The 20,168-nt window shown below is 37.6% G+C and overlaps 1 protein-coding gene across 4 annotated transcripts in view; it reads right to left on the minus strand.

Moving 5' to 3' along the window:
• Positions 1-20,168, minus strand: part of acot7 (acyl-CoA thioesterase 7) — a 76,369-nt gene that overhangs the window by 2,228 nt on the left and 53,973 nt on the right. For all 4 annotated transcript variants that reach the window (XM_084721491.1, XM_084721489.1, XM_084721488.1 and 1 more), the window contains one exon: positions 14,312-14,496. In XM_084721491.1, coding sequence (XP_084577617.1) covers positions 14,312-14,496 — 185 coding nt within the window. The remainder of the gene's footprint in view (positions 1-14,311; positions 14,497-20,168) is intronic.

Raw genomic sequence — 20,168 nt, forward strand, 5'->3', positions numbered from 1 at the left:
TTTTTTTTCTAGTATTTTCAAATATTTTTAACAGAAGTGCTGCTCAGACGATCTATTTTTCAAAAAGTGAATTTTCATTAACATGTCCACGACCAGTAAGTATGAAACCTTGATCTAACAGTGTGTGAAAATTACAAACCTTGTCACACAGCCAATTCATGGACATGAAATCGACCAACAAATAGTGCAACGCCTATAGAGGCCTGTTAAATACCATGAAGAATATTCCTTTGTGTTGTTGTGTCACAGTAGTTTATACATATAGAACAAGTGATGTTTTCTGGTCATATATAGCCTGCTTAAGTTAAGTTACACATGCACAGAAAGCAAACATCTTCTTTTGAAGTAGTTACCAATGGTTATGTGTGACCATACTGGAAGTCAGTCAGCTACACAAACAATACTTTTTGACTTGTCTGAAAATCCGCTGCCTTCATCTCTTCATGGAGTGAAATAATTAGGTAGGAATATTAGATGATTAGTTAACATTTTGAACTGGACAGCAGGCAGCAAATTGCACAGGGAGCTGGTCATTACAGTGTCATTAAAACAAGCTGCAACGTGGTGATTTGGGACCTTGACACCAAACAGAGGTTTATTAATTATCCTACTTTAACACAGCCACCAAAGACATCCATCACTTAACACAAGACACTGGTTTGAAATGATTTCAATTCTGTTCAATTCAAAGAGAGAGAAGAGATTCATTACATGCTGAAAAAATGCAGCAAAATAAAACAAAAATGGAAAGATGGTGAGACTGCCTTGGACTAGTAGAAACAGAAAAAAGTAGTAGTCAACAAAATGTTCTAGAAACAGCTTCAAGATCTGATGTAAAGTGTTTCCGTATGATGTGTGACCAGAAGAATTCAGGGATGCAAATCAATGTATTAAGAGCACGCAGTACACATGCAAGTAAATGCACTTACTTGCACTTGCACTTATTTAATACTGTACAGTCTAGACCTCATGGTACTAAAATGCAGACATTTGGACCTTTATGATATATTTACAGTCTCCTAGAAATCACGTTCATATACAACAAATTTGCAGCAGCAAATGTGTTTTGATGTTTCAAACATAACTGTTGACAGCATTACATTTTCTGTTAAAATGAGGAAATGTTGTTAACTGACTCTTCCTAAGTCCCACCCCTTTTTCTCTGTGCCTCAATAAAAGTCGAGCTTGCTATCCAGCAGAACCTCAACTTCATCCTTTCCTGTTTGCTGCACTTAGATATACTTTGTGCTAGGTCCGTCTATGTTGAGGAAACCAACTTTTAAACATGGTTTGACATCTGTAAAGGCGACATACAATCACATATTAAGTTAACTAATGTTAGCAAAACACTAACTAGCTAAGTAATGATTGATGTAGATCAACTAGCTAGTTAGCTAGTTGATCGAGGTTAAAGCATCTACCAAGCTTGCTCGACTGTTGTTGAAGCACAGGTCAAAAAGGGGCAGGACTTTCAAAGGTTCAATCGACATACCTGGCAGACAAAAATGTTGATACTGAATCCATTCCTAAAATATACACTGACGTAGTATTTCATTTGTTTTCTACCGAAATACATAATCTTTCCCACCACTATCCACTCGTAGTGACTACAGCATGATTGAACTTTTTAATGGTCATGTTTAGGCACTGGCACTAATACAGAAAAAGTCAGAGATTTTGAACATGAGCATTTTACCAGAATCATGATCTGTCCCCAGCCTTAACAGAAGAGCTTTAGTTGCCTAAATTTTACCACAAACCTTGGATTCTGGTGTCAAAGTCACATAATTGCACTTAATATATCTCTATACATAATCCCTACCCTAACCCTAACCCTAATGTAATCATGAAAACAATTTAGTAATATACAGTACAAACAGAATTTCTATTGGAGACAGGGTTGTATATTTATTAACAGTGTCTTCAGGCTGCTCTCCTTCAAACTGCTCATATTTCTCCATATTTCTCCCTCCCCCTCTCTCTCTCCCACTCAGGCCCCTAAGGACTTAACCATTATTTAATTACAATTTTAAAACCATATTGAGCTTCAGCTTGAGATGGTTTAATGAACGCACCAATTAAAAGGAACTGTACACCTGACTACTGCTAATGAAGAATGACTGTTAATAACAACATGAGATATGGGCCTCTAAAGTTTCAAGTCTAACGCAAAGGAAACAGATGTTTCTGGCAGGAGAAAAATGTGAGACTGACTGGGTGAAGGACGGGTTCTTGTAAGCACTGACTATTGATATACTGGAGTTATTGTAGTAGTCTGTTATAATTTAATTTTTTATTGATGTGTGATTTCTCTTGTGATTGGCTCAAAGTATATTTTCACTCCCAATGAAGCAGTTTCCAAGAAGATATTTACAGGTGGGGTTTTTTTCTGTTGTCAAAAAAAATTGTCTTAATCTTATCTCATCTAGCCAAACAAAACTGACAAAAGACCTAAATCTCCCAGTTATTTTTTTGTTTTTATTCTAACTTAAAAGCAAAAACAGTGTTATCCAGTCTGAGAAGAGGAAAGACTAACCAGCAGTTGGTGATTCAGTTTCATTTTAAAACAACTGTTAACATTGCTTAGCTTTTAAAATGGTTTCTTCACTCTTTTACAGTAATAGTATGCGATGAATTATAACATCAGACTGTTTTAAGTGTTTCTACTTTTCTGTCCATGCATTTGTGTACATGTGCACATTGTTTGTCCTGCTTATACTTATACTGTGTGTTATCCCTGCTGGGCTGTGCATGTGCATGCATATGTTTATGCTCATGTGGATCACATTTGCATAACTCAATGAGACAATTCAATGCTGGGCTCAAAACGTCCTTTTGGTGTCCCAATGTAATTGGTATTCCCACAGTGACTCCAGTCTAATAACTATGATTATGCAGGATCATCAACTACAACTGGTGACTCTTTGATGCAGAGCCTCGACCTCGCAAAAAGAAGTAATGCTTGTTTTATAGTGTCTTCAACCTGATTGTCTCCAATCCCATTGTTCTTCACATTTCGAACATTTCGCCCTCTGCCTTGATTTGTAAAAATGACTCTAAGACAGATACCATGTTTTGGTTCATAAACATGAGACACACTGTACCACGCAGGCAGTTTCCTCAAGTTGTCTTCTGATTTGTAAAGACCGGTTTCATGAGTACCTTTTTAACTTTCTCTTAAATTTAAACTAAAAAACCTTATGAGATAGAATATTGCATTAATGTTTTACAGAATATGGTATTGTAGTCATCATTCACAGCCAGTTAATACAGACATGGGATGCAGTAGTAGATGATAATTATATAGAAAGATGGCGTTATCATATATAAATGACGCTTGTGTTTCATGATGCATGTTCATCTTAACATTGACATTATATAATTGGCATGTACTATATTTTGTTGCAATCAAAGTGATTATATGTGCAACAGTTAATACACGGCCCACACTGGGTAAAACTCAACGGGTCCTCTTTCAGCATGACTGCAGTCCATAGCCATGATATCAGCACTTTGAGGCTGTACCATAGACAGTATAATAAATACAGTGGAGAGTAGAGTGTGGAGAGTGGGTGGAGCTGAGGCAGCTGAATGAAGCGACCACCTAGTGGCGAGCCATCTGTGACAGAACCAGCTGTCACTCAAAGTAGGCACGCTCTTAATTATTTATCATTTTAACCCTTAATTTGATTTAAATGGGTGAGTTCTATAAAAATTCACCCCTTGTACATTTGTCATAAACTGAGAAATTAGTTACAGGCTGAAATTGTGCCAGGCTGTAAACATGTTTGTATCTGCTGTAAAGTTGGTCATTTTTGGCACTTTGTGTTGGCTTCATTTTTCAGCTGCTGTACTCGGTTCAGAGGTGCTTTAAACTAAATGCTAATGGCAGCATGCTACTATTCTCTCAACAATAATGCTGAAATGTAGATACTAAGCAGATATAGTGTTGTCTTAATCTAAGTTTAGCATGTTAGCATGCAAACATTTTCTAATCAGCACTAAACTCAAAGTATGGCTGCAGTGAATAAGAATGTAATTGGTTAGAATTCAGTCATAAAGTAACCTGGAAATCAGATGAATCTGCAGATAATTCTAATGATGCCAGCCTAGTCATAAACCATATTATTGATCAAATTAATTTTTTTAATTAATGATGGCATTTGATGTAAAGATAAGGGATCACCAAAGTTATGAACGTATGTATATATTTCACATCAAATCATTCAATCATTATTGAGACTCAAAACCAGAAAAATGTGAAAAGTCAGGGGATCATCAAAGTCATTAGGATATATCATAAATACAAAACTTCATGTCAATCCGTCCAATAGTTGTTAAGATATTTTCATCTGGATCAAAGTGAGCCAACAAATCTACGAACTAATGTTTGCATCCTGAGAGCCATCGTGGCTGCAAAAAAACACATTTGTTACGACTAAAAAAAAAAATAAATATAAATAAATAAAGAGATAAATAATCATATGCAAAAGACTGAAACTATCAATGTGAATGTCGTCCATGGAGAACCAAGACACAGTCAGACCTCAGAGCTTCGACTGACTGCTTCAAACGGCCAAGACAAACAGCTGTTTCACCTGGCCTGCTGGTCGTCCGTTAGGTGGACAGCTGAATGGAGTGTGACAAACCAAATGGTGTAAACCTGGAACAGGGACAAGGCTTGTAAAAAGGACTGCTCGGACAAAGCCAGCAAAATGCCAGAGGGGTTCCTTTGTGTTAGCACAAGCTGTTATTAGAGCGGGCACAGGGATTCAGTGACGCTGCCAAATGCCAGTATCTCAAAAGTAGCACTAAGCTGCAAGTAATAAAGAAAAATAATAGCCATCTGGACGTGCATGAGTCTGGATACTAACCTATATGTAAGTGTGGGACAGGGAGGGAGAGAGACACACGCACACACACAAAGGATGACATTTTGGACATTTAAGGATGACATTTTACAAATGAAGGTGTTTCATTTGTTGACATGAAATGAAACCCTTAAAATATTCTGTGCTTTTTTTTCCTGAATGCTGAAAGGATCCATGCTGTCCGTGGATCCGTCTGTTCAGTCATGATTAATATTTCATTTTGTCAGTTCTTTTCTGTCTGTGGTTCAGCCTGTGAAGCAATCATCTCAAATTCCTCAATAAACTAATCCAACAGCAGTGTTGCATAAGTGATAACATTATGTACGCAGCTACAATGAGTAGTTACTGTTATTTGTGTATTCTAGTTTTTTTTTTTCTGACAACATGAATGCAAAGCGGCAAATTAAAGCACAATAAACCAGCAGTGGATTTTTCATACAACAACAGACAACTTTAAGCAAAAGAAAATTATTTTTTAATTATTTATTGCTTAATGTATAAGAAACTTAGTGAACTAGTTCAACTAAGTTTTAACTGATTTTCTTAAATGAATGGACTCTAATCATGACCTGAGAAAAACATCTTTCAACAATGTACATGTTGCACACCTGACTACACCTGACTACACCTCTGGCTACCCAAAGGTTGTTTTGTATAATATGGGAAATGTGTGGCAGTAATGTGTGTTTGTCAGACCACTGTGTAGGATTCAGTGTAATCGTCCCACCCTCCCCTTCTAAGTGTGTAGGAGAACCTAAGGTGAAAAATGGATGTATCTAGAACCAGTGTTTGGTTTTAATACTTTCAGCTACTGCAGAAACTAGACATGAAACAGTATGAAAATTTCATATCACAATTACAGCAACTGAAATGATCATAGTTGTTATTATTATTGTGGTATGTACTGAAAATGTTCAAAAAGTACTGATACACACTGAAATAATTTCACCAACTTAAATAAGAACCCCACAACAATTTGAAATGGCATCATGTCCTTTGTGATGTCAGTGTTTTCACTGACACAAAACAAACCAACGTTGCACCTGGGACAGCGTTGCTAACTTTGGTTGACGCTGGACAGTATTTGCTGTGAGTTATTCATTGAGGGGTGATCAATTACGGTGATCACAATAACTAAATTTGAAACAGTAATAATAGTTGTTGGGAGTTTTATCACGGTGAAACCAATTATTGTTTAATCCCTGGCAGAAACATGGAGGTGCAACAAGGAGAACTGTAGATGTAAACAGCTCATTCTAAGGTAATGAAAACAGTAATAAAAACATACCTATTAAAATTTTATTCACTTTCTGCCACATTTTGCCAATAAACCCCCATAAATCTTACACACTGGGCAAAAAGCAAGACAGAAGAGATTTTCAGTGAGCTGCAGCTATACAGTATTTTGCTCGAAGGTAATATTGAAAAAAATCAGGAGTACTCATACTTGTATTGAGCTTTGTATTATGTATGAGCATCAATATTAGCTGGCTCTGTTCGTGTGCTTTTTGGCCCACTTTTAATTAAAAGTGACACTTTAGTGCGCCTTTTCTGGCACTGCTGAGGGTCATTGTGGGATATGTGGGTAATTAAAAACAGACCTAATATCAGAAGAGATTGAATTCACCAAAAATGTGATTTACAACACTTGTCTTGTTTTGTCTCTATGTGGTTGACAGGTAGAGTGTTTGCTCATTATTGCCACTCTCACAAACAGATTGTGCCATGTTGTGTTTTGGCTATGGGCATGGAACATTATATGCTTCTATGCATATTTAGTAAGGTTTAATGAAAACCTTACTAAACAATTGTTTACAGATTTGTGGACTGAGTCTTGACGAGAACAAACGTCAGTATGATCTCTGTGCCGTGCTGCGGATCACCACAGCGTCAGAAATATCTGCAACTCTGGCACGAGCGTACCCGTTAACCCATTGCTGATTGTCTTGAATGGGAGGCATCTAAAAATAACATGCATCACTTCATGTGGACTACAGGAGGTTGCCATGACAACCAGGCTTGTTTTTGTGTCACGGGAGGCCAGCTGAGTCTCTGTCAGGGAGGAGGGAGGGAGGGAGATGGCAGAGATGGATAGAGGGAGAGAAGAAAAGAGGATAAAGGAGGAGAGATAAAGAAGGAGGTGGAATAGAAGACAGCAGGAAGGAGAGATGTGATGAAATAAAGAACAAGAAGAGAAAGGAGGATATAAGGATGACCAAAGCTACTGTATCTTCACCAGGAAGATACAGGTATACTCATTTACTTACACCTTAATTTCTCTGTAGAAAGATTTTCTGTTTTGAGCAACAACCATCTTTTCATTCATACTTTAAAACACATCCACTCAGGCTCTAACCACAGTACCACCGCATCTTTCCACCGCCGTCTGGTATTCAGCATGCACTGACCACTGGCTGAGGATTCAAAGTGCTGACTTTCTGGTAACACACCAGTTTCTCTAACCTTCAGGCAACGTCTCTCCCATTAAAATCACCAGAAATACAACAAAGACATACGCTGCTCAAAGGTGCTTCCGGGCTTTTTCGATTATTCCCAGCATGCACATATATTATTTCAGCACTTTTCAAGGGTACTGTTGCAGAGAGGTAAGGCATCCCCCCGATATCCTCCCATCTGCTCACACTGTCCTCTTTCCCTACTTCAGTGTTACCCATAGTACTCTAACATTAGTGACAGCCCATCTACAACCCCCCCCCCCCCCCCCATACGCACACGCACACACAGAGTCCCTAACCCCCCTGCTGAGCTAAAACAGGAAAATCTAAAAATAGTAAACGCAGCAGGCTCACTCAAGAGGAAGGCAGGAAGAGAGAATAAGGGGAAAAGCACCTTCAGTCAAAAATAGCAAAAGCCACCCCTTCGATCGGGCTATTTATAGCAGACAACGGAAGCAAAATCTGCCACACTGTCGTGAAAATTTCATTAGTGGAGCTTTGAGATGGTGTTTTTATCTTTCAGTTAAACAATTTGGTTTGTGTGAGCTTCATACAAAGGAGCCAGGAACAGACATGAAGCCTGTGCTGCAGATTTGGGATAAATGTCAAAACAAAGAAATTCACCACAGATTGAGACCTTGAGTCAACATCTGGGCTTCTATTAATTTGGTCACAGTGAAAATCCTCCTCACTAGAACTATACCTGGGCAAACAATAAACACCTGGAACAAATAGTAGAAAAGCATACATAAGTTTGTTTGTTTGTTTGTTTTATAATAAGGAATGAGGACTTTCAGTACAACCAGATGAAGATCATGTTGGAGAAAGGGTGGGGATTTTTTTTGGCTGAGGAAGATGTGGGAGCAGAAACAGCACAAAGGTATTTTTAGAAAATCATATAACACAAGTTACCATGATTTTTAAAAGAATAGTCCTGCCCTGCGTAAGGAAATATGCTTATTTTAATTTCTGGACAAGAGTTAGATGGGAAGACTGACATCTCTCATGTCTGTATGGTAAATATGAAGCCACAGCCCGGCAGCTGGTTGGCTTAACTTAGCAAAAAGGCTGGAAACAGCTAGCCTGACTCTCTCCAAAGATAACACAAGCCCACTACCAGTATCTCTTAAGCTCACTAATTAGCATGTTAAATCTTGTTTGTCTAAAAAAAAAAAAAGTTGAGGGATTTGGATAGAGGTATGCTAGCAGTTTTCACTCTCGCCGCTAAGCTAACCAGCTGCTGGCTCTAGCTTTATATTCAGCGTGCGAACACCAGAGTGGTATCAATCTTCTCTTAGCGAGAGGTGAAAAATGTCAAATGATTTATTTAAAAAGGGAAGGTTATAAAAATTAAGCAGTGAAAGCACTAATATACTAAGCCTGTATAGGGTAAGCTAAATGCAGTCTATGCAGATACATCACTGAAAACAAAACTAAAATAACTGGTGCTTTCCCTCAAGAATAATAGCAGTTTCACAGGTAAACATTTACTGCTTAACTCTTAAAGGGAGAATTCTGCACTGCTCATGTGGCTGTCCAGTCAGTGTTGATGGCAAAATAGTCAACTAACACAATAAATAAATAAACCAAGCAAACTCAGTTTTCCTGCTCATGGGTGGATGCATTGCACACAAGCTTCTGATGCCCCCGCCATGTTGCTGGGTATCTCCATCCTACCCTGTAGCTATTACTTTGTTGGCTGAAACCAGTATGAGGTGACGAGAACACTCATCTAGCACTCCCTCTGGCCACCCAAAGGTGGAGACTAGAAAATCAAGCTAAATCAGCCTGTAGTTCTTCGTTAAAACCAATTACATCACTGTGACATCACTGGATGCAGAAAGATCAACAGATTTCACAGCAGGGGAACTCTTGGTTTTCTTGGTGAATGTAGCACACACTAAGGAATTTATTGCTTCAATAGACTACTTTTACCATCAACACTGACTGGACATCCTCATGAAAAGTGAATTTTCCTTTTAATTTCCAGCTTTAAAAGCTATACATGCTCGTATGTTAATCTCAACATGACAAATGTGTCGTGTAACCAGCCAGGTTGTCATGTTAACACAGAGAAGGGAAGTCGGTTGCTCCCTGGGGGATGATGTTTGTGAAAACTTTGTTGTCATAGAAACAATAAAGAAAATAATTTACTGAACTGAGGCAAAGAGCTGCTCATCCTTACAAGGTTTATTCAGAAAATGTCTGCATTGCTGTATTTGTCCCTCATGCCTACAACAATTTACAATTAGTTTGTTTCTTTTCCGATTTGAAATTAAAAATAATTTATCACAACAAGCATATACTGTATCTACATGCAGCTTGATAGGACTATTTAGTATAAACAATGATAGTAGTGACCCCATATAAAACTAAAACAGAAGGGCAGACAGGACAAATGTTTGACTCAGTATTATCTGCCTTACCAGGCTAATTAATGTCATCGTTGCATTTCCATCCCTCACAGTCCAGTCTCCACTGTTAGGGAAAATTCAGGTGTTAATTGGACTGACGCATTAAACGTTATTTCCTGGAAGTGCTGCATGTCTTTTATACACAGAGGAGCTGACACCTATGAATAGGTTAACAGCCATCAATAGAGTTTGGATGGGCACCCCCTCGTTTTGGGTCAATGTCATCCTGCATTTAAGTCCTCACTAAATAGTTATAAAGCCAGAAATAGCCTCCTCCTCCCCCTCTTGCTCATATAAATAAACACAAATCATTATTGTGCTCAGTGGTCTGTTCATGCACATGCACATCCACACGCAAAGCTCTCACACACAAACCTACACATGCATTATTTCTCTTTTTTTTTACACATAAACAAAGATTGCATCTTTATCCAACATTTCCTCTTAAACAAACACACACACACACACACACACACACAAAGTTCCCTATTTCTGCTCTTGTTTGTCTGACATGCTTCATCAGAGCCCTGGCAGCCCGGGCTCCATTTAGATTTCCATTTATAGTGTTGAGGATGAATTATTAAAATCACCAGGAGATTTTTTTTAGCCCCTCTTTTCATAAAATTGAGGTGAACAGAGATATTACAATGATTCTAATCATCGCTGCAATTCCCTGCCATTAAAACAAAAGCCATGAGCAGCCTACACGAGATGGAAAACCAGGTAATAAATGCACGGAGGGAGAGGCAGACAATGGGTGAACCAAATGCGGCATTTTGTGAAATGGAAATTGGGAGATTGACGGGCGCTTTTGAAGAGGCCGACCAGTGGAGACGCACATTCAGTGCACATTTCTGTCTGGCAGGGTGCAGAAGCAAAGACGCCTGTTTTCAAACAGACGTGTCACGGTGTTGAAGGCTGACGCTGCACCTTTAAGTGTGTGTGAATGTTTATGGTGAGAGGGGTCACTGCAGCACTTGGCGGCACGACAACACACCTATAAGAACCCTTTTCCACGCTTCACTCTGATCCACGCTGCCAAGCCTGGCTTTCTTCCTGCAAATTTCTTATTACACACTTGTGTTACTTGAAACACAGCAGAACATGTTTTGATTTTGAGCTCATAAGAGGAGTTGGACAGCCTTTGTAGTACACCTATAACCTATAAGGATCTATTTCCACCTATTAATTAAATACATGGTTGCAAGATAAGAAATTATAATTTATTAATTTAGATAAACTAGATAAATGTTGTTAATTACATCAATTTAATACTGAATATATTTTTCACTCAAATTTCTGTATTAATTGATTTTAAAAAAAATCAAGTTGTAGCAATTTAATAAAATTAGCTTGGCAATTTGTTTATTTATATCTTGTGGGTAAATTAATTGTTTTCAAGATTTAAATATCATTTAAATGTAAAATAAAAAAGTTAATTAGCTAACTATTTGTTGTGTGATAAATTAATTAATTTCTTGAAAGCTACATGAAGGTTGTCAGCTTAAAAACTTTCATTCATAATAATGGTAATTGTGGTAACACTTAAAAACACATTTAAAATAATGTGTAAAAACTAGGTGGAACAACGTGCTTAGTTTAATTTAATGATTGAACATAATTTCATTAGAGGTTGAATGAAAACTGTCAAATTTCACTTTAGCTGCCCACTCAGCTCATGCAACTGTTACAGACTTTTTCTTCACTAAAAAGCATGTGCAGGATTGTCCCAGTTTCAAACTGGGTGTAGAGTCCTAGCAAATATCTGCAAAACACTAAAATGTCCATGTTTTCACAAAATTAAAATAATGATTATATTATTAAACTTGTTTTCTTGTTATGTAGGTGTTTATCATGTTCTCTCTCACTCATTATTATTTACTCCAGTATAAAAATAAAAACAAAACAATTCAACTCTTATTTGTCTGTATGTGTGTCAGTCAATCAGTGTGTAGTTGTACACATGTATCAGCAAGTTAAATGTAAGCTTTTTTTAAACCCACTAAACCCAAGGTCAATTTAGCAAAAAACTAACTCTTTTGAGAAAATACAAACTGTTTGTTCAAATAATAAATTTAAATAAGGCAAAAATAACAACTGGCTGAGTTAAGGAACATTTGTTCAAATGTGTTTAGTTAGTGTTTAGTCAATGTCCTCATGTACATATGAGATGAAAATGATGATTGCAACCCTTGGTATAGCTTATCGATTGCCCAAATGTTGGCAACCAACAATGTTTCCTACAAATAACTTAACATATTTGGTATATTTTAGACCTTCCAAAACAGGAGGCTCATAGTTAATGTGAATTTAAGACATTTTAAGACTTTCTGAAGACCTGTAGCCACCATAATTCTGCATTGATGGCGTCCATGGTGTTGAAAGTTGCAATCAGTAGATGCTAAGTGCTAAAATATTGTCCTCTTTCCTAATGAAAATGCCTGTGGTGCAGCCATAAGCACAATACATGTGTGTATGTGTAAACGTCACCTTAATGTCATTATTACCAAATTTATCAAGAAACTGTTTCATACCATGCTGTGCAAGGCATCATCGTAACCACTCAGCCAAACAAGAAGTGTCAAGTTACTTAAACAGAATATTAATTGTTGAGTGGGACAATGTTTGAAATTAAATAAATGTTAATGTTACAACTAATTTCACTCCACTAAATGCTTTACTTAGTGTTTTGAATGTGATTCGAATGGCTCCTCTATTGTCTAAACCCTGCTCCCACACAAAAGTTGGACGAGTTTTAAAGCGATCATCACAGAGACAATCAGGGTGCGTGAACGGCGCCAGGAAATAATTGTGCTGAGTTAAACAGATGGCCCGTGCGTGCAGTGTTTGCATATAAACAGGGTTTGGATCATCGTGTACTGCCGAGCCAGAACAAACAGCAGGCGCCTCTCTCCAGTCTGCAGGTAAACATGCACACTTTACATCCTGACAATAAGCCCTGAGTCAGCCACACTTTGATGTCCAGGGACGTTGTAGAGATATTAGCATTCGGCCCTCAGAGCTTAAGGATAATAAGCAGATACAGCAAAGACTTTAATGCACTGAGAGGATACTGATGTGGAAAATTTGTCAAATAATGGACAGTTCATGCAGGTCATGCTGAGAGCTTTCCTAAAGGCACAGGTGTCACTGACTGAAGGAATTTTACTGTCAGGGCAAAAGGCTGAAAAATAGGAGACTGAATGTACTGAATACGATGTGCAGACAGAAGTGGGTCTGTGAAAATTACATTGGGATGTGATGCAGAATCCACCACTTGTATTTACACAAAGTTTCACAGCAAACTAACTGCAGAATAACTTACAGTCACGAGTTAAAGTAATGAATTACATATAGGCCTGTTTGAGTTGTCATTACAAAGCTAATCTTGGTAATACTTTATTTGAAGGTCTTGTCATTAAGTGTCATTTGGTCAATTATGTCATTTTCAAAGTGGACATTGTTGTAGATGTCTTTATCATGAAAACTTATTTGACAGCTTGACTTTATCAAACTCAAAGAAACTGTTTATCTTTATGTTCTAACATTACATTAAGCTGTCATATGTAGTTGGTTTTGACACTGGCTGTCATGAGACCTTCATAAGTGTGTCAAATATTTTCCTTGACCTCAAGTAAAGTGGCCTTGTCATAAAGTTGAAATTAGCTTTTATTACACTGTCAAATGCTTTTGTAATGGTGTCATGAATAATTTCATGGACTTCAAGAAAAGTGGTACCATTTGGACTTGGTCATAAAGATGTCATTAAATGTTATAAGGGCAGCTTGATGACAGAGTACAGTACCAAGGTGGTTTAGCTTACAGAGTTACCTTATGGACAGACAGCAGTTAGCTAGTTTGCTTGTTGCTTATGTAGGTTAACTGCTGTCTGCTGTTGGTGTAGCTGCCGTTAGCTAGTTAGCCTTGTTAGCCTTCAAATTAGTTGCCTAATTAGCTGATTCAGCCCTGGAGTGTCAGGATCCAAACCCAACCAGAGAATCACCTCAGTACTGTTTTCCCTGTTGTGAAACAGGCCTATTGTCTTCACAACTCAAACAATGTCAACTTTGCATTGAAAAACAACATACTTGGCAGAATGATACTTCATACAGTCATAAACATTCATAAAGACTTCACGTCTATATAACTTATTTTTGATACCCTGTCTGTAAATATACTTTCTGCTATTTCTTTTTGGCAAAACTATAGAAAAGTTGACCTCAAGTCTGCTCTGTAAAGTCATTTTTTTTTTTTTTTATTTAATAATTTGCCAAAAGAACAAGTTTCCAACTGAATCTTTATCAGCGCTCATCCTAAACAAAATTGAAAAGTGTGTACAGACTCAACAGAAAGGATTGATAAAAAAATCCATCGATTTTTTACCATAAAAAACTGAGTGACTACGGTTTTGAATAAACTTGTGTAAGACCTCTATATATACCTATATCTATACTGACCTATATATATAACCCTCTGTAGATACAAAATTATGTACAGGATCAAATTATATCTGCATTCAGGTTTTAATAAACTGACAGACTTTTGAAAGCAGAGATTATTAGGTACCAACCTTCAGAGGAGGGACGGGCAGAGGCTTGTTGTCCTTGTCCAGTGAGATGAAGGTGAAGAAGGCCGAGACAGCTCGATATTTCCCTTCCTCTGACTCCACCAGCGAGGAGGCATCTACCAACACTTCGATTTCCATCGACTTGTTACTGACGAACGTGAGCCGCCCCGTCACCGTCACCACACAGCCTTGAGGAGACGAGGAAAAAGGAAAAAAACATGTTTGATGCTCATCCAATATACTGTAAGTAAGTATGCTGCCATAAAAGTTATTTTCATTCCAGCAAGGAAAGAAGAACATCTCAAAGTCCTTTCATCTTGATTTAATATAATTTCCCAAGAGCGCCTCAACTTTTTAAAATCTTTATGTTTGATTTCAGCTACTCTGTCCTCCAGCCATTCATGGAAAATTAATTTTGTTGTTTTAGTAGAAGTTGTGAGAGAGTTCTCAAATTGCAACTATCTCACCCCAACATTGTTAAAGTTTTAAAGGGATAGGACAGACTATTTGAAGTGGGTTGTATGAGGTACATATCAATAGTCAGTGTAGCACCTACAGTAAATGAAGATTGGCACGTCCCCAGGTAGCAGCAGGAGTACCAGCATGGAAGCTAAGCAATGTAGTGCTGTGGATGGGGTCAGCAGCAAAAAGTATTTCAGCTGCCTAAAAAAAATGCCCACCTAAAAAAAACAATCAATATCAGATTAAGTGTGCTTTATATTTGTAATAGTTTCACCACTTTACCTTGCTGTCAGACTGCCCTTTCCCCTGGGAAATCACTGTTGTATACGCCAAACATCGTTCTTTTCAATCGAACCAAACTCCATGGCTGAAATCAGTAATTTTCTCTCAAAGTTCACAGCGGCTGCTGGTTTACAGCTGCCTTGTTAGTTTGCTTGTATTGTTGGAATGAATTTGGTATTTTAACAGGTTAGTTCAGTTTACCCAAAGTCACACAATAACACAAACAAATTAACCAATCAAGGAAGTAGTAGACCAGCAATTCCCATGTTCTGCAAGATAAAATTAATGTTTTTGTCAAAGTAGTGCGGTTGAGTGAGAGAAAGCGTTATTTGGCTTATATAACAGCAGATTCCTGTTGGGAAAGGCTGTCTGATGGCACGGTAAAGCGGTGAAAATATTCTAAATGTAGCATACACTTCACTGATTTTGATTTTTGTAGATGGGCCTTTTTTTAGGCGCCTAGCTTCCTACACTGGAACTCCTGCTGCTTCTCCAAACTGGGCAGTGGGGTGCATCTACTGTAGGTAATACACTGACTATGGATGAGTACCTCACAAACCCCACTTCAAATAATCTGAACTATCCCTTTAAATTGCTTGAAAACAGCAATATTCACTTTAAATAATATAAGTTGAAATCAAAGTATGGACCAACATGTATAATTACTAACTCAGCATTAAAACAAGCTGGTATACTGATACAGTCAGCTGAGAAAAACTTTGTATCTGCTCTTGCAATCTACTTCATGTTGTTGCATCATGAACTTCTTGAAGTCCACTGAGAGTGTCAGCAGAGGGACAATGAATGATGGTCTGACAATGAATTTACTAACTGAAATAAGAAGAACATTTATGAACAAGGCTTTTTGTGTACCTAAAGTAAGAGACAAAACTTAGAAAATATGTACAAATTAAGTTGCATTTTACTTTTTTAGTAGATCATAATGCTTATAACTATATATTCATCATGTCGACTCCTTGCCTCTACCCCACCTTTGATTTCAACCTTCTAATCCATCTAATGCTTTTGACTCATCAAAAAAATTGGGCCTGTCTCCTTTTGTCACTGCAGGGAGGTTGAAGGAAAAAAAAACAGTCAATTAATAGTACTGGGCATTGCTGATGTGTTTCTTTATTCTCTTTGATGTGTCTGTACTGTATTATTACTGCTGTTGCCATAGAGACGGGGAGAGAAGGTGTTATCCCTGCAGTCTGAGACGGATCTCGAGCATGTGACTGAGATCTTATAAAATAGCCAAAGTCATAAATAATAAAAGATGTACATGGGAAATGAAAAAATGCTCTTATCAAAGTACATGCTGCAAACAGTTTCTCCAAGAATTAGACCTGAAATTTCAGTGAGGTGTTGTTCAGTGAGGGAGCTCTTGTACTCATGCAGGCAAATCTTTAAAAAAAACTCATGACTTTCTGAGTTTGAAGACTGTCCTCAGAGTAAAAAACAACACTGACATTTCATCATTTAGGTTTGAGTATGATTTTATGAGATGTGGACGAGTTATTAAAACACATGCCAACAAAACTAATTTGGTTAAAATGATCTCCATGTTTCAATCCTGCTGGAGGAAATGTGGAAAACAATCTGCAAACTAATTGCATGTTTTTTGGTCATGTTCCAAAGTATTGATTTTATGGACCCAAGTCTTTCTTTTTACAAATAATATTTTGGAGATATGCCTGAGAATGAGCCCTAAGACTGCAGTACTGGGAGTAACTGCTGAAAATATTTATACTTATTAAATGTTCTGACATTAAATGTATAACAGGCCAGTGGCTCAGCAAGGAAACACCTTCCACAGGAACAAGGACACGCAGTTTTAAGTATATTTATGTAATGGAAAAAGTACTCACGAACTGAAACTACAGGCAAATACATTTGAAAAAATAGCACCCATGCAGTAGGAATAATGTTTTAGTCCCATTAAAGACCTTTGTTCATATTTTTCTTCCTTCAGTCTTTTTGTTTGTTTTTCTATTTGTTTTGTCTTTTCAACTGCATTTGGAAGCTCATTTTGCAAAATGTTAGGGAGTAAATCAAAGAAATAAATTATAATTAAAAAAAAAATTATACAGTATCATTTCCATAACCAGTGGAAATAGTCAGTGATCTTAACATATGCTTTAAAGATGTGTGAGGTGGTAATCACTAACTGTTCTAACACAAACTGTTAAGAAATGTGTTTGTGGTAATACATTTCTGTTGCTATTGTTGGCTGCTGCTCTTCAAATTCATTTTCAACAGACTTTCTCTGGCACCCTAGGTAGTGAAGATGCTTCTATCCATTTGTTTCACCAGCAAAACAAGCTCTGCTCTCCTTTTCTGGCTCTACCCAACCATATTTTTAAGATTTTCTTTTTATCTGTACTTATTTTTTGTCTTTATGCTGCTGTAATCCCCAAAATTTCCCCTCTGGGCATCAATAAATAATTATCTTATGTCTGTAAAACCATTGACATGAATCTTTACAGTCACATACAAGTTCAATTACTGTATGAAGGGTTAATGAAGGGTTATGAAGGATTAATCATTATTAACAGTTAATTAATAGAACACATTAATATACACATACAGTGGACTGCAGAACACAGAATCAAACAAAGAAGACAGAAAAGTTTGAGGCGTTATGCACTGAGTTACCAGCTTTCAATGGAATAAATAGACACTATCTTGGAATCTTTAATTCTTTTCATACATCCTTGGCCCTGTCAAACATTGTTTTTGCCACCTTTTAACAATGACAACTGTATTTCCTAGACATGACTGTCTCAGGTTTGAGGTGCAGGCAGTTTTCTGTGCACTGGGCAAAATATGACCGTTCTTATTGTCACAAGAGGTGCACAGAGACATAATTACTGTATTTGTATCTGGATCTGTTCAACCAACAAAATGATCTGTCTCTGTATCTGTATTCAGACAGAAGACCAGAAGAAGCCATGGTGATTTATACTGGATGTCACATTAAATCGTCTTTGGATAGAAGAAATATGTTTCCATCACATTATTTGTGCACTCCCAAGTAAGGTATTCAGATTCAAGAGCATCCCTAATCGTCACCCCTCTATCTGATATATGAAGTTAGATCACCGGAATCATAGATCTCACACAATAAGACATTTGAGAAATTACACCAAGGTGATAATGAAAATCCCACTGAGTGAAGACGTGTGAAAATGTGATTAAGTGCAATGATCATATAAGAAATCAGAATGAGGTACATTACAATAACAGTCAATCATTTCCATGCAGCTTTCTGACCCTGCAATTCACTGAAAGCATCTATTTTGTCCCTTGCTGTCGGCCCATTGAGTGTTTTTACATGTTAGGGCCAGCAGCCAGTTGAGTCTCATTCAGGTAAACTACCTCTGGCACAGATGTATTAGGCTCAGTGAAGCGTGCTCTGCTCAATGACATCACACAAAAAAATGAGCCTTGATGAGACTGGGAGATCTTTTAAAGATCTTCGTGATTAATAATTGATTCATGCAGAAAGTAGATCTTGGACAGTGTGCAGAGCTGAAGGTCAGCCAGCGAGTCCCCTCTCTGAGGAGCTGTTTGATGCAGCTAATCTGTTGTTAGTCCATGCCAGGGCTGCATACTGTATGCACTAAGCTGGGATTGTAATACCTTTGAGCCATAGTTTTGCTATTTTAGCTACAGCCTTCATGAGTAAAGTTTTTTTCTATTGCTCTTTTCTTTTCCTTGAAATTGCATGTTTGAATTACCAAGTGGCCACAAAGGCCTACAAAAGAGGAAGGGAACAAGGCAATATGCAGGTGAAATAACAGCCCTTACTTCAGACAACTTCTGCAGAAACACATTTGGCAGGCAAGATTGTTTCTTTTGTTGCTGGGAATCAAAGACAGTGTCTCATGTATTCAGTCACATAGTGTACTGTACCTATACTCCACAACAAGGAGCTATTTGATTTAAATAAGACAAAGACAAGACAGAGTCTTCTACTTTATGTTTTTTCCAAGGCATATGCAATATTGTCTGTTCTATATAGAATAGACAATATTGCAAATATTGTACATTGTATCCTATATATTCTATAGGATGGTATGTACTTCTGCTTGCTTTAGTCAGTAAAAAATGTCCTTTTTTTAATGTTTTAAAATGGGGCTGCACCATAAATGTCGAAAATTTCAAACAAGTGAAAACCTCTCATTTGGCTGCGACTCTTCAAGTTGAGCAGTTTTTTTTGTTGTTTTTTTTGTTGTTGTGTGTTTTTGTAAGTCGCTGTTCAGTGAACTTCTGTGGAAATCTAAGTCCCCAGAAGTAGCTGCAGATTGAACACTCGCTTTTTCTCTGGGGTAAAATTACTTCACTAGGTCAAGTCGTCTTGTCCGCTCAATGAGGATGTCTGCAATGGGTATACAGTCAGCTGTGGACATGAACCTAGGGGGAGTCTGAAGGCCTGAATATATTCCCAAACGGATGCGTACATGGACAGCTGTGTGGCAGCTGTCTGTAGGAAAAGAAGCGCCAACATAATGTAATCTCCTGTCTTCTACTCACTTCATACAACTTGAAGATTGTGTAAAGCAACAATAAAATTTGTCAGACTACAGAAATGTGTTATTTATCACCAGCCAAATTTGAATGACTAAAAAAAAATCCCAAAGTATATGAAATTGTCTCAAAATCATGAAAAAAAAGAGCAGTTTTCTCGGCTCTGAAATGCCGGGCAGGTGTCCACTCCACCGTCTCAGTGTCAGACACCACTATGACCTGAAAACGATCCGAAACACAGATACTTCATCTAGCAGCTTCATGTTTTTTATGTCCAGACATGTTTGAGCCACCAGAGCCAGAGGACGGTGACAGAACGGTATTTTTTTTTTTCTTCTGTGTTGGGTTGTTGGAACTGAAGTGAGTTGGTTCGTGGGGCTTATACAGTTTTGGGAGGAACATGGCATGTCATCAAGCAATGCTTCAAAGAATCCTGAACACAGAAACTGTGAACCACAGTTTAACAGTCCAACTCCAAAATTCAGTACTACATAGTCCTCAATGTTTTCACACATTTTCAGCAGCAACACATTATACATGTTAACATGTGTTAACATGTATAATGTGTTTAGGAGAGAAACCCTTT

The sequence above is a fragment of the Lutjanus erythropterus genome, chromosome 6, assembly GCF_056507025.1.
Source record: "Lutjanus erythropterus isolate fLutEry1 chromosome 6, fLutEry1.hap2, whole genome shotgun sequence".
Taxonomy (NCBI): domain Eukaryota; kingdom Metazoa; phylum Chordata; class Actinopteri; order Lutjaniformes; family Lutjanidae; genus Lutjanus; species Lutjanus erythropterus.